This window comes from Phyllobates terribilis, unplaced genomic scaffold (assembly GCF_046119375.1).
Source record: "Phyllobates terribilis strain yellow unplaced genomic scaffold, ASM4611937v1 Scaffold_1__5_contigs__length_1240528914, whole genome shotgun sequence".
NCBI classification, from domain to species: domain Eukaryota; kingdom Metazoa; phylum Chordata; class Amphibia; order Anura; family Dendrobatidae; genus Phyllobates; species Phyllobates terribilis.
In genome coordinates this window covers 17,623,050-17,638,780 of record NW_027362761.1, presented here as the reverse complement: position 1 = coordinate 17,638,780, position 15,731 = coordinate 17,623,050, and the positions used below count along the sequence as shown (strand labels likewise).

General features: G+C 45.7%; 1 protein-coding gene across 1 annotated transcript in view; it reads left to right on the top strand.

Moving 5' to 3' along the window:
* Positions 1 to 15,731, top strand: part of CPAMD8 (C3 and PZP like alpha-2-macroglobulin domain containing 8) — a 265,715-nt gene that overhangs the window by 235,845 nt on the left and 14,139 nt on the right. The window contains exon 39 of the mRNA XM_073656527.1: positions 5,050 to 5,160. Coding sequence (XP_073512628.1) covers positions 5,050 to 5,160 — 111 coding nt within the window. The remainder of the gene's footprint in view (positions 1 to 5,049; positions 5,161 to 15,731) is intronic.

Sequence of the window (15,731 nt, the reverse complement as noted above, 5' to 3'; positions counted from 1 at the left end):
TGCAGTTCATCCAGGATGGCACATCAGTGCAAGCTGTGCCAAGAAGGGTAGCTGTGTCTGTCAGCACAGTGTCCAGAGCATGGAGCAAATACCAGGAGATGTGGAGGGAGCCATAGGAGGGCAACAACCCAGCAGCAGGACCGTTACCTCCTCCTTTGTGCAAGGAGGAGCACTGCCAGAGCCCTGCAAAATGACCTCCAGCAGGCCACAAATGTGCATGTGTCTGCACAAATGGTTAGAAACGGTTAGAAACCGACTCCATGACGGTGGTTTGAGGGCCCAGACGTCCACAGATGGGGGTTGTGCTCACAGCCCAACACCGTGCAGGACGCTTGGCATTTGCCACAGGATTGGCAAAGTCGCCACTGGCGCCCTGTGCTCTTCACAGATGAAAGCAGGTTCACACTGAGCACATGTGACAGACATGACAGAGTCTGGAGACGCCGTGGAGAGCGATCTGCTGCCTGCAACATCCTTCAGCTTGACCGGTTTGGCAGTGGGTCAGTAATGGTGTGGGGTGGCATTTCTTTGGAGGGCCGCACAGCCCTCCATTTGCTCGCCAGAGGTAGCCTGACTGCCATTAGGTACCGAGATGAGATCCTCAGACCGATTGTGAGACCATATGCTGGTGCGGTTGGCCCTGGGTTCCTCCTAATGCAGGACAATGCCAGGCCTCATGTGGCTGGAGAGTGTCAGCAGTTCCTACAAGATGAAGGCATAGAAGCTATGAACTGGCCTGCCCGTTCCCCAGACCTGAATCCGATTGAGCACATCTGGGACATCATGTCTCGCTCCATCCAGGAGACTGTCCAGGAGTTGGCGGATGCTTTAGTCCTGGTCTGGGAGGAGATCCCACAGGAGAGCATCCGCAACCTCATCAGGAGCATGCCCAGGCGTTGTAGGGAGGTCATACAGGCATGTGGAGGCCACACACAATACTGAGCCTCATTTTGACTTGTTTTAAGGACATTACATCAAAGTTAGATCAGCCTGTAGTGTGTTTTTCCACTTTAATTTTGGGGGTGACTCCAAATCCAGGCCTCCATTGGTTAATAAATTTGATTTCCATTGATGATTTTTGTGTGATTTTGTTGTCATCACATTCAACTTTGTACAGAACAAAGTATTCAATGAGAATATTTCATTCATTCGGATCTAGGATGTGTTATTTGAGTGTTCCCTTTATTTTTTTGAGCAGTGTATATGCCCAATGAGAACTTCCACAGCAAGCTCTAATGGTAACTTACACTACAAAATAGTTGTGAAGGAGCATTGTTAAAAACACTTGTTTCATGATTATCTTACTGTGTAAACAGGGTGCTGATCACCCAAGGCGCAAGAAAACACCCGTCAGGTGAAATGACCTTTTGTGCAGCATAAAAGATCATCGTTCTCAGGGGTGCATCATGCTGTGTAATCAGGACAATCTAATATAGATCACTCAGTGCACATTGGTTACTTTGGTATGCCTGTGTAAACTAGTATTTAAACGTCTGCCGATCGTTAAAAGTTTACCAGTCGGCAGTCTTATCAAGCCGCCAGTCTGTCCCTGTAAACGGACCTTTAGCCTACATGAACCAAGCAGCTGTCAGCCTAGTCCACGCCTGCTCAATGGCAAATGCAAATTGACAATCCTCAAAAGAGGATTTCATCAATAACATCCAATTTCAGACTGGTCATTGTGCAGTTGACAATGCACTTGTGTTGAAAAGGCTGACAGCTGCCTGGGTCAAGCATGCACTAGCACGCCCCAAAACAGGAAATCATTGATGACCTCATACTTCTTGTTACTGGTAGAAGTGATGTTGTCGCGCACGTGGATCGTGGACCCAGTGCGCTACGGTCAGGGTTTACCCTTGGAGGGGCGTGGTTAAGCGGACACCTGGTTTTTGCTATAGCTCCTGCTGGTGGAGTTAGGCTTCAGGAGCAGGTGACCACCAGGTACCACTCCAAGGGCAGTCCCTTGGTACTGCGGAAACTGAACAGAAAGGTTCAGGATAGCAGACACAGGCTCGGACTTCAAAGCAGGACTAGATACTGATGCTGGTTCAGACAGTGCGGATCCTGGAACACTTGACAGGATGGACACTGGTACTGGTTCAGGTACAGCTGGAGCGGCTTCAGGCTCAGGTACTTCCGGGGCGGTTTCAAGTTCAGGTACCACCGGAGAGCGGCCGGGGCATGAGTATGTCAGCGTCCCTGCTGGGAAGAGGGAGGGGGAAAATACAGGGACGTCAGCATTAGCATTATAGTACGCCCCCTCTTCTTCAAGCCCGCAAGAAATCTCTGCAGAAGACGTGGTCACAAATATTCTACTTGGATTCCCACGATCTCTCTTCAAGGCCAAATCCTCTCCAGATCACTAGACATTCATGCCTCAGGATCACAGGAGCGGAAGAGAGAACCTGTTTAATGAAAAGAATTGAAGATACCTACTCCAGGTCAATCTTCAAGTCAGTATCTGGGATGATACATCCTTGATGGCATGAGGATCCTAGGAACAGGCCAATGGACCCCTATTTCTCTTTGAGGCCGAATTCTCTCCAGACCTTCTCATCGTCCATTTTCAATTCGGGGTCTGGGATGATACATCCTCGAGGGGGTGAGGATCCCGTAAGCAGGTTAATGGAACCATCGTACGGTCTGTGTGAAGGCAACGTCTTCACTTCCTTCCTGTTGAAGATGTCAGCACACGATCAACAAGCAGACGGCAGACCTGGCGAAGAAGATGGCATCGCTGGCTACCGGAGTGGACGTACAGGGACCAGACACCTCTCGTGACAAGACTGTCCCCAACGAAGCACCACACCAGACCTCTGGTCTAGGACGGGCTCACGAGTACGCAGCCACGGAAGACCCAGGTGTAGTGGGCGCAACAGATCAGGCATCACATAAAAAGCGATCTTCTCCATATGCAGCATTCCTACCTGAAGCTTCACCTGCTCAGTAACAGCTCGAACGACTTCAGGTAGGGCTTTTACCTCGACGGAGGACACCATCAAGGGACCCTGTAGTCGTCGGATGGGAATTTGATACTGATCCACTACAGAAATTTCCTGTCGAACCGGAGTCAAGGTAGGCCGTCTCAACAAACCGGATGCCTCAATAGGATACTGATAGATTCAAAATCAACATTGGAGAGCTATTACTCTCATCCAGGGTAGACTCTCCTACAGACCATAAGCTTTGGAGTTTCTCCAACTTCTAAGGACAATAACGGATGAGATGTTCCATGCTACCACAGTAGTAGCACAATCCCTTGGCATGACCATGTTCCTACTACTGCTCAGTCAGCCTCACACGGTTTACTTGCATAGGTTCAGAGAAGACCGCTGTATCAAAAGGCTAGGGAGCAAGTGGTCTCTGGAAGGGAGGAGCCAGACGCAACGGTTTCCTCTCACACGTCAACTCTCTGGACTGTTCCTGAAACGTGAGGTCAATCCAGCTTGCAAGTGAAATCAGGTCATCTAGGGTAGCAGGGATTTCTCGACCAGCCAGTTCGTCCTTAATCCTTCCGGACGATCCCTCCCAGCAGGCGGCTACCAGAGCCTCATCATTCCAGCCTAGTTCAGAAGACAGGGTGTGGAACTGGACAGCATACTGGCTTATAGACAGACATCCCTGATGCAGTCTGAGAAGGGAAGATGCAGCAGAAGACACATGACCCAGCTCTACGAAGACCTTTCGGAAGGCCACAAGGAAGGCCTGAAGATCCAAGGTCACAGGATCCCCTTTCTCCCACAAATGGTTGAACCAACCTAGGGCCTCTTCTGCTAGGTGGGACATCAGGAATCCTACTTTAGACCAATCTGAAGGAAACTGATGGGCCAACATTTCATAGTGCAGCATGCACTGCTTTATGAATCCACGGCACTGCTTAGGGTCCCCGTCATAACGTGTCGGAGCAGAGAGACGAGGACCAGCTCCAGACGCATACGTTCCAGGCCGAGTACTCACTGCCAAGGTTGCTGCAACTTGGAAGCGGATGGAGCAACTGTCATCAGGGCATCAGACGTACTGCATCTCACCCAGACGTGTGGTACCTCACTCTCAGGTAAGGAAGGAGTACTGCCCGGGACCCTAACACCTGCATCCAACACTACACTACTCCAGACCAGCAGGAGGGGCAAGATGCGTCGCTTCCCTGCTGAGCCCTGTCCCTGGCTGGAGTGGGGGGAACCAAAGTGAGGGGGAACCATGTAGTGGGTGTGGGTGGAGGAAGTAAATCATAGTATAGTATATAGAGAGAAGCCATCTTGAAAAGCCATTCAGTCAGAGGAGGACAGTGAGAGGTGTAGGAGCTCTGCTCAGGAGGAGGGCCTAGCCAGAGAGGCCCAAGACTGAGGAGGAGAGGAGCAGGAGAAAGGCTCCAGGAACGTAGAAGGGACCCCAGGGGTACGGGAAATGCTGGAGGCCACCCGTACGCCCGAATCTGCCAGGCAGTGGAGGGGTCAGGTCGCACAGAGAGGACCGGTCCCTAAACTAGCAGAGTTCTTCAAGTCTCAACTAGGAAACCGGAGGCTGTAGTTTTTCCGGTACTGCAGCCACAATCCACATCTGTCTCACCAAAAAGGTAGCCATAGAGGACCCAGGGGACAGAGAAGACGTTGCCCGACAGGGTCCGTGGTCACTGGATTGGGACACTAGGTGTGAGGTGCAGGGAGACGGCCAGAAGGAACACACAGAAGGGGGTCCCGCTATGTACTCCGGAGGTACCTGAGGGTTGGCTGAACCCCTCCCTGACTGAGCACAGGACGATGTGGGAAGTTACCCTGGCCCTGGTAACTTGGAGTCTGAAAATCGTGAGTAAAACCCTGAAGACTGCACCCCACCGTCTCTGTCAGTTATTGCTGCTGCGCCATCACTCCCTGCACTACACTGCACCACGAGTGCTACTTCCATAACAACAACATCTACACTGCCCTGGAGCTAAGCTCTACCTGTGGAGAGCTAAACCAACTCTGCTGCATTCACACTTGACTGTTTTAATCAGTAAGACCAGAGAAATTATATAATGTGCATGTATTGTTGTACATTGTCTTTCAACAGCATTTGAAGCAACCAGATTCTACAATTCAAGTGAAAATAGCCCACTGTCCCGAGAGCTGTGCGATGGTACCACGTGCAATGAAGTGGAGAGCTCTACAAATCAGTGGACTGGTAAGACTCGTCTTGACTAGTGATGAGCGAATGTGCTCGCCACTGCTCGGTACTCACTGCTCGAGATGCTCGGCGCTCTGCGAGTATTTCCTGGTTGCTCAGGCGGGAGCTCGGGTCCCTTCACTGCATGTTTAGCGCCCTTTAGAGAGCCAATGAACATGTAGGGATTGCCTGCCACACACTGTAATGCCTTAGCCATGTTGGTTGTGGCATTACAGTGATTGGCTGGCCGCACAGCGTCATCAGGTTAGGCAGGAGTCAGTGTATGTGGCAGATTGCAGTGCATATAGCAAGAGGGTCCATTGAACGTCCTGTTAGTCAAGGTATTCAACAACATATACAGTACAGACCAAAAGTTTGGACACACCTTCTCATTTAAAGATTTTTCTGTATTTTCATGACTTTGAAAATTGTACATTCACACTGAAGGCATCAAAACTATGAATTAACACATGTGGAATTATATACTTAACAAAAAAGTGTGAAACAACTGAAAATATGTCTTATATTCTAGGTTCTTCAAAGTAGCCACCTTTTGCTTTGATGACTGCTTTGCACACTCTTGGCATTCTCTTGATGAGCTTCAAGAGGTAGTCACCGAAAATGGACTTCCAACAATCTTGAAGGAGTTCCCAGAGATGCTTAGCACTTGTTGGCCTTTTGCCTTCACTCTGCGGTCCAGCTCACCCCAAACCATCTCGATTGGGTTCAGGTCTGGTGACTGTGGAGGCCAGGTCATCTGGCGTAGCACCCCATCACTCTCCCTCTTGGTCAAATAGCCCTTACACAGCCTAGAGGTGTGTTTGGGGTCATTGTCCTGTTGAAAAATAAATGATGGTCCAACTAAACGCAAACCGGATGGAATAGCATGCCGCTGCAAGATGCTGTGGTAGCCATGCTGGTTCAGTATGCCTTCAGTTTTGAATAAATCCCCAACAGTGTCACCAGCAAAGCACCCCCACACCATCACACCTCCTCTTCCATGCTTCACGTTGGGAACCAGGCATGTAGAGTCCATCCATTCACCTTTTCTGCGTCGCACAAAGACACGATGGTTGGAACCAAAGATCTCAAATTTGGACTCATCAGACCAAAACACAGATTTCCACTGGTCTAATGTCCATTCCTTGAGTTCTTTAGCCCATACAAGTCTCCTTGCCTGTCCTTAGCAGTGGTTTCCTAGCTGCTATTTTACCATGAAGGCCTGCTGCACAAGGTCTACTCTTAACAGTTGTTGTAGAGCTGTGTCTGCTGCTAGAACTCTGTGCGGCATTGACCTGGTCTCTAATCTGAGCTACTGTTAACCTGCGATTTCTGAGGCTGGTGACTCGGATAAACTTATCCTCAGAAGCCGAGGTGACTCTTGGTCTTCCTTTCTTGAGGCGGTCTTCATGTGAGCCAGTTTCTTTGTAGCACTTGATGGTTTTTGCAACTGCACTTGGGGACACTTTCAAAGTTTGCCCAATTTTTCGGACTGACTGACCTTCATTTTTCAAAGTAATGATGGCCACTCGTATTTCATTACTTAGCTGCTTTTTTCTTGCCATAATACAAATTCTAACAGTCTATTCAGTAGGACTATCAGCTGTGTATCCACCTGACTTCTGCACAACACAACTGATGGTCCCAACCCCATTTATAAGGCAAGAAATCCCACTTATTAAACCTGACAGGGCACACCTGTGAAGTGAAAACCATTTCCGGTGACTACCTCTTGAAGCTCATCAAGAGAATGCCAAGAGTGTGCAAAGCAGTCATCAAAGCAAAAGGTGGCTACTTTGAAGAACCTAGAATATAAGACATATTTTCAGTTGTTTCACACTTTTTTGTTAAGTATATAATTCCACATGTGTTAATTCATAGTTTTGATGCCTTCAGTGTGAATGTACAATTTTCAAAGTCATGAAAATACAGAAAAATCTTTAAATGAGAAGGTGTGTCCCAACTTTTGGTCTGTACTGTATATACAGTTAGGTCCATATATATTTGGACAGAGACAACGTTTTTCTAATTTTGGTTCTAGACATTACCACAATGAATTTTAAACAAAACAATTCAGATGCAGTTGAAGTTCAGACTTTCAGCTTTCATTTGAGGGCATCCACATTAAAATTGGATGAAGGGTTTAGGAGTTTCAGCTCCTTAACATGTGCCACCCTGTTTTAAAGAGACCAAAACTAATTGGACAGATTAAATAATTGTAAATAAAATGTTCATTTCTAGTACTTGGTTGAAAACCCTTTGTTGGCAATGACTGCCTGAAGTCTTGAACTCATGGACATCACCAGACGCTGTGTTTCCTCCTTTTTGATGCTCTGCCAGGCCTTCACTGCGGTGGTTTTCAGTTGCTGTTTGTTTGTGGGCCTTTCTGTCTGAAGTTTAGTCTTTAACAAGTGAAATGCATGCTCAATTGGGTTGAGATCAGGTGACTGACTTGGCCATTCAAGAATATTCCAGTTCTTTGCTTTAATAAACTCCTGGGTTGTTTTGGCTTTATGTTTTGGGTCATTGTCCATCTGTAGTATGAAACGACGACCAATCAGTTTGGCTGCATTTGGCTAGATCTGAGCACACAGTATGGCTCTGAATACATCAGAATTCATTCGGCTGCTTCTGTCCTGTGTCACATCATCAATAAACACTAGTGACCCAGTGCCACTGGCAGCCATGCATGCCCAAGCCATCACACTGCCTCCGCCGTGTTTTACAGATGATGTGGTATGCTTTGGATCATGAGCTGTACCACGCCTTCGCCATACTTTTCTCTTTCCATCATTCTGGTAGAGGTTGATCTTGGTTTCATCTGTCCAAAGAATGTTCTTCCAGAACTGTGCTGGCTTTTTTAGATGTTTTTTTTAGCAAAGTCCAGTCTAGCCTTTTTATTCTTGATGCTTGTGAGTGGCTTGCACTGTGCAGTGAACCCTCTGTATTTACTTTCATGCAGTCTTCTCTTTATGGTAGATTTGGATATTGATACGCCTACCTCCTGGAGAGTGTTGTTCACTTGGTTGGCTGTTGTGAAGGGGTTTCTCTTCAACATGGAGATTATTCTGCGATCATCCACCACTGTTGTCTTCCGTGGGCGCCCAGGTCTTTTTGCATTGATGAGTTCACCAGTGCTTTCTTTCTTTCTCAGGATGTACCAAACTGTAGATTTTGCCACTCCTAATATTGTAGCAATTTCTCGGATGAGTTTTTTCTGTTTTTGCAGCTTAAGGATGGCTTGTTTCACCTGCATGGAGAGCTCCTTTGACCACATGTTTACTTCACAGCAAAACCTTCCAAATGCAAGCACCACACCTCAAATCAACTCCAGGCCTTGTATCTGCTTAATTGAGAATGACATAACGAAGGGATTGCCCACACCTGTCCATGAAATAGCCTTGGAGTCAATTGTCCAATTACTTTTGGTCCCTTTAAAAACAGGGTGGCACATGTTAAGGAGCTGAAACTCCTAAACCCTTCATCCAATTTTAATGTGGATACCCTCAAATGAAAGCTGAATGTCTGAACTTCAACTACATCTGAATTGTTTTGTTTAAAATTCATTGTGGTAATGTCTAGAACCAAAATTAGAAAAATGTTGTCTCTGTCCAAATATATATGGACCTAACTGTATATCAGAGCTAGGCAGGCAGTGTATGTGGCAGACTGCAGTGTATAATATAGCACAAGAGGTTCCATTCCAGTTCTGTGTGCTGCTGTTGTTACAGATATTTCTACAAATAGCCCCAGGTATTAGGGGCCAGGGATAATTATTCTTTTTATCTTAATCCTGATTATTTGCTTAAAAAGCAATCCAGAGAGCACAGTTTTTCTGCTCCAGTTGCTTGTTGCCACAGCGGAATACAGCCAGATTCTTTCCATATTACAGCGATAAAAATCCGGAAATTTGTAGTGAACGTGGAAAATATTGGCCTCCATTTACATTTTATTGCAGTGTGTTAGTGAAGTTATTGACACCAGATCGCTGTGAAAAGTAGTAACCTACAGGCCAGCTATTTAAAACTGTGGTTTTCCGTCACAAGTATCACATATAAGCTCGCTCGAAATTCAGCCATTTCTGGCATCCATGTAAATTTTGTTGCAGTGTGTCAGTGAAGTTATTGACACCAGATAGATTTAAGAACTCGGCACTCCAAAAATGTTTGCAAGAAAAAATAGAAATCTTTATTCAATAATATAGGTTTGCATAATCCTTTTAACGTTTCGGCCTGTTTAGGCCTTCATCAGAACTATAAGGTTAAAAAGAAAAAGGGAAAAGTATACACATGTATAACAAAAAAATATAAAACCCCTGGCAAAAATTATGGAATCACCAGGCTCGGAGGATGTTCATTCAGTTGTTTAATGTTGTTGAAAAAAAGCAGATCACAGACATGGCACAAAACTAAAGTCATTTCAAATGGCAACTTTAGGGCTTTAAGAAACACTAAAAAAATCAAGATAAAAAATGTGGTACTCAGTAAGGGTAATTTTTTCAGACCTAGCAGAAGGAAAAAATTATGGAATCACTCAATTCTGAGGAAAAAATTATGGAATCATGAAAAGCAAACACACAAAAGAACACTCCAATACATCACTAGTATTTTGTTGCACCACCTCTGGCTTTAATAACAGCTTGCAGTCTCTGAGGCATGTACTTAATGAGTAACAAACAGTACTCTTCATCAATCTGGCTCCAACTTTCTCTGATAGCTGTTGCCAGATCAGCTTTGCAGGTTGGAGCCTTGTCAGGGACAATTTTCTTCAACTTCCACCAAAGATTTTCAATTGGATTGAGATCCGGACTATTTGCAGGCCATGACATTGACCTTATGTGTCTTCTTTCAAGGAATGTTTTCACAGTTTTTGCTCTATGGCAGGATGCATTATCATCTTGAAAAATGATATCATCATCCCCAAACATCCTTTCAATTGATGGGATAAGAAAACTGTCCAAAATAGCAATGTAAACTTGGGCATTTATTGAAGATGTAATGACAGCCATCTCCCCAGTGCCTTTACCTGACATGCAGCCCCATATCATCAATGACTGTGGAAATTTGCATGTTCTCTTCATGCAGTCATCTTTATAAATCTCATTGGAACTGCACCAAACAAAAGTTCCAGCATCATCACCTTGCCAAATGCAGATTCGCGATTCATCACTGAATATGACTTTCATCCAGTCATCCACAGTCCACGATTGCTTTTGTAACCTTGTTTTTTTCTGTTTAGGTGTTAATGATGGCTTTTGTTTAGCTTTTCTGTATGTAAATCCCATTTCCTTTAGGCTGTTTCTTACAGTTCGGTCACAGACATTGACTCCAGTTTTCTCCCATTCGTTCCTCATTTGTTTTGTTGTGCATTTCTTGTTTTGGAGACATATTGCTTTAAGTTTCCGGTCCTGACGCTTTGATGTCTTCCTTGGTCTACCAGTATGTTTGCCTTTAACAACCTTCCCATGTTGTTTGTATTTGGTCCAGATTTTAGATATAGCTGACTGTGAACAACGAACATCTTTTGAAACATTGCGTGATGATTTACATTCTTTTAAGAGTTTGATAATCCTCTCCTTTGTTTCAATTGACGTCTCTCCTGTTGGAGCCATGATTCATGTCAGTCCACTTGGTGCAACAGCTCTCCAAGGTGTGATCACTCCTTTTTAGATGCAGACTAACGAGCACATCTAATTTGATGCAGGTTTTAGATTTCGAAATGAAAAAATGAAAATTTACAGGGTGATTCCATAATTTTTTCCTCAGAATTGAGTGATTCCATAATTTTTTCCCTCTGCTTGATCTGAAAAAAATTACCCTTACTGAGTACCACATTTTTTATCTTGATTTCTTTTAGTGTTTCTTAAAGCCATTTGAAATGACTTTCGTTTTATGCCATGTCTCTGATCTGCTTTTTTTCAACAACATTAAATAGCTGAATGAACATCCTCCGAGCCCGGTGATTCCATAATTTTTGCCAGGGGTTGTATAACAACACAGTTCATTATGCAAAAACAAACAAAAATTATAACCTAAACATTCCACATGAAAACTGGAATTGAATATTGAAAGCAAGTGTATAAGACCTAGTGGTCATGTCAAAAGAAAAAGACTCAAGTGCACATAATATACAAGTCTATATACAGTGGGTACGGAAAGTATTCAGACCCCTTTAAATTTTTCACTCTTTGTTTCATTGCAGCCATTTGGTAATTCTAAAAAGTTCATTTTTTTTCTCATTAAAGTACACTCTGCACCCCATCTTGACTGAAAAAAAAACAGAAATGTAGTAGAAATTTTTGCAAATTTATTAAAAAAGAAAAACTGAAATATCACATGGTCATAAGTATCCAGACCCTTTGCTCAGTATTGAGTAGAAGCACCCTTTTGAGCTAGTATAGCCATGAGTCTTCTTGGGAATGATGCAACAGTTTTTCACACCTGGATTTGGGGATCCTTTGCCATTTTTCCTTGCAGATCCTCTCCAGTTCCATCAGGTTGGATGGCGAACATTGGTGGACAGCCATTTTCAGGTCTCTCCAGAGATGCTCAATTGGGTTTAGGTCAGGGCTATGGCTGGGCCAGTCAAGAATGGTCACATAGTTGTTCTGAAGCCACTCCTTTGTTATTTTAGCTGTGTGATTAGGGTCATTGTCTTGTTGGAAGGTGAACATTCCGCCAAGTCTGAGGTCCAGAGCACTCTGGAAGAGGTTTTCATCCAGGATATCTCTGTACTTGGCCGCATTCATGTTTCCTTCAATTGCAACCAGTCGTCCTGTCCCTGCACCTGAAAAACACCCCTATAGCATGATGTTGCCACCACCATGTTTCACTGTTGGGATTGTATTGGGCAGGTGATGAGCAGTGCCTGGTTTTCTCCACACATACCGCTTAGAATTATCACCAAAATGTTCTATCTTTGTCTCATCAGACCAGAGAATCTTATTTCTCATAGTCTGGGAGTCCTTCATTTGTTTTTGAGCAAACTCTATGTGGGCTTTCATATGTCTTGCACTGAGGAGAGGCTTCCGTCGGGCCACTCTGCCATAAAGGCCTGACTGGTGGAGGGCTGCAGTGATAGTTGACTTCGTGGAACTTTCTCCAATCTCCCTACTGCATCTCTGGAGCTCAGCCACAGTGTTCTCGGGGTTCTTCTTTACCTCTCTCACCAAGGCTCTTCTCCCACGATTGCTCAGTTTGGCTGGACGGTCAGGTCTAGGAAGACTTCTGGTGGTTCTAAACTTCTTCCATTTAAGGATTATGGAGGCCACTGTGCTCTTAGGAACCTTGAGTAATGCAGAAATTCTTTTGTAACCTTGGCCAGATCTGTGCCTTGCCACAATTCTGTCTCTGAGCTCCCTGGGCAGTTTCTTTGATCTCATGATTCTCATTTGGTCTGACATGCACTGTGAGCTGTGAGGTCTTAGGCTGAGTTCACACGATGCGTATTTAATGCGTTTCCGCTGTGTTTTTGCAGTTGCGTAAACGCCGCGGAAACGCATTAAAAACGCATGGTAGAAGGGCAGCAATGTTCCCCAATTGAAATCCGCATGTGCTGTGCCCATGATGCGGATTTTTCCGCAGCGTAAACGCTGCGCTCAAAAATCCGCAGCATGTCAATTAATTTTGCGGAAACGCGGCGTTTTTGCCGCCATTGACTTGCATTAGAACGCGCCAATTCCGCAAGACTGCATCTGTACTTGCTTTATTGGCGCGTTCTAATGTGCGGATGGTACCCGAGTGTGGAGAGTCTCATCCACACCCAGGTACCATTAAAAAAGCTGTAAAACAAGAATAAAATAAAAAATATATATATACTTACCATCTGTCGGCCCGCGCACCGCTCCTTCTTGCAGTGAGTTGAAGGACCTGCGCTGACGTCAGAGTCATGTGACGGGTCACGTGACGCTGACGTCGGCAGGTCTTTCAATTCAAAGTTGCCGGCAGCCGGGAGAACGGAGTGTAAAGCAGGACAGCGCGGGCCATCGGAGGTAAGTATATACACTCTCTCGGGTCACACTATATATATCCATGCTGTTTGCATGGATTTATATAGTGTGACCTAGTTGTCAAGCACTTTCCAGGTGATGCTAAAATCGCTTGGAAAGCGCTTGTCAATCTGCATGCGGAAACGCATGTGAATCCGCATGTATTCCGCAGGAAAAACGCATGCACAATCTGCATGCGTTTTTTCTGCCAGGGAGATGCAGAAATGATGCAGAAATTTTCTGCTTCATTTCTGCATCGTGTGCACATACCCTTATATAGACAGGTATGTGCCTTTCCAAATCAAGTCCTATCAGTTTAAGTAAACACAGCTGGACTCCAATGAAGGAGTAGAACCATCTCAAGGAGGATCACAAGGAAATGGACAGCATGTGACTTAAATATGAGTGTCTGAGCAAAGGGTCTGAATACTTATGACCATGTGATATTTCAGTTTTTCTTTTTTAATAAATTTGCAATAGTGTACTATAATGAGAAAAAAATCTCTTTTTAGAATTTACCAAATGGCTGCAATGAAACAAAGAGTGAAAAATGTAAAGGGGTCTGAATACTTTCTGTACCCATTGTAGATTCCGTGTAACTCAATAATATTATATCACATATGGTCAAAAATTCTGTAACTGCAATGATGAGTTTTTTTTTACCAGGATGCGGTTTTCAATGGGAGTCCACAAATGTATAATCCATACTGTGAAAAAAACCAACATGTGTTTCATTATATTATATATAAAAAAGGAGGTCCCAGACTGGTCATCTAGAATGTAAAGACCTTTGCTATAAGGGTCAAACGGGTACTCACCAATATAGAAGTGATGCCAAACACGCTCTCCTGCAAATTCTGCGCATCCATTTAAATTTTGTTGCAGTGTGTCAGTGAAGTTATTGACACCAGGTCGCTGTGAAAAATAGTAACCTACAGGCCAGCTATTTAAAACTGTGGTTTTCCATCACACATATCACACATATCACATATCACTGTGGTTCAAATCCAGCCATTTGTAGTGAACGTGGAAAATATTGTCCTCCATTTAAAATGGGCAAGGCGCGTGACAAGGGACGGGCAAGTGGATGTGATGGTGATGGTGCATGCAGAGGCCGAGGCTGTGGGCAAGCTGAAATTGTGCCACAACAAACACCCACATCTTCTCGCTTGACCTTCCTGCCCCAATTAATAGGGGACCGCAGAACACCACTATTGAACACAGAGCAGTGTGAAAAGGTTATTGGTTGGATAGCAGATAATGCTTCCAGTCACTTAGCCACCATTATCACCACCCTGTCTTCCACACAGTCAAGTCTCAGTAGCCATGAGTCTGGACTGCATATTCCTCACCCTGATCCTCCTTCCTCCCACCATGTCGAGTGCCCGGAGACAAATGATCCCACACTTGGACACTCTGAAGAGCTGTTCCTTTTCCATTTATAGGCCTCTCGCCCAGTCCACTTGAAGCGGGACAAGAGGAGTTCGCATGTAGCGATGCCCAAATTTTTGAGCAGCCACGGTCACACGAAGGCGACTGTAGGAAACTGTCACAAGAGGTGGATGATGATGAGACACAATTGCCAGAAAGTCAGGAGGAGGACCAGGGTGCGGAAGTGGAAGATGAGGTGGTGGACAATGAAGTCACTGACCCAACCTGGCAAGGTGACATAGAGAGCGAGGACAGCAGCACACAGGGGGAGGGAGGCAGAGCACCCCAACAGGCAAGAACAAGCAGTGTGGTGGCCGCAGACAGAAGGTGGGCAACCGTTCCCCATAACATCAACACGATGGAAGTTGCCAGTACAACTGTTAGGTCTTCCCGAGTCTGGTTGTTTTTTAAAGACTCTGCAGATAACCCCAAAAAGGCCATTTGCTCCACCTGCCAGGCCAGCATCAGCAGGGGTAGCAAAACTAACAGCCTAACCACCACCAGCATGATCAGGCACATGGCAGCAAAGCTCCCGACTAAGTGGGCCGAACCCCAGGTTACAGCAACAGTGTCTGCGGGTGACACCACTGCTTGTTCCGCTGTTGTGCGTGCATGCCAATCCCCTGTCCATGGCGCATGCCAAGATGCCTAACGCCCTGCACCTGTCATCGAACACGCTCAACTAGCGCCATCAGCAAGCACGTCCACGTCCTTGTCCCGGTGCAGCGTTCAGTTGTCCCTACCCCAGTCCTTGGAACGCAAGCGCAAATACGCAGCTAACGCCCCACAGACCACACTACTAAATTCACACATTACACGAATGCTTGCGCTCAAAATGTTGCCTTTTAGGCTCGTGGAGACTGAAGCTTTCCGCAACCTGATTGCTGCGGCCGTCCCTCGGTAACCACGGACACGTGGACAAGTGCTTGTGGGCAGGGACGGTATATCTCGCTGACGGCACACTGGGTTAACATAGTGGAAGCCGGGACCCAGTCGGACCTTAGGATGGAACATGTCCTCCCGACGCCGAGGATTGCGGGCCCTGGGTCAATCAACATAGCCCCCACATACATCTCCTGCACCTCTTCCTCCTCCTCCTCTTCAGCATCCATCTCTGAAATGACCACATCAGTCGCAAGCTGGAAGCACTGCAGCACTGCCTCGGCTAAGC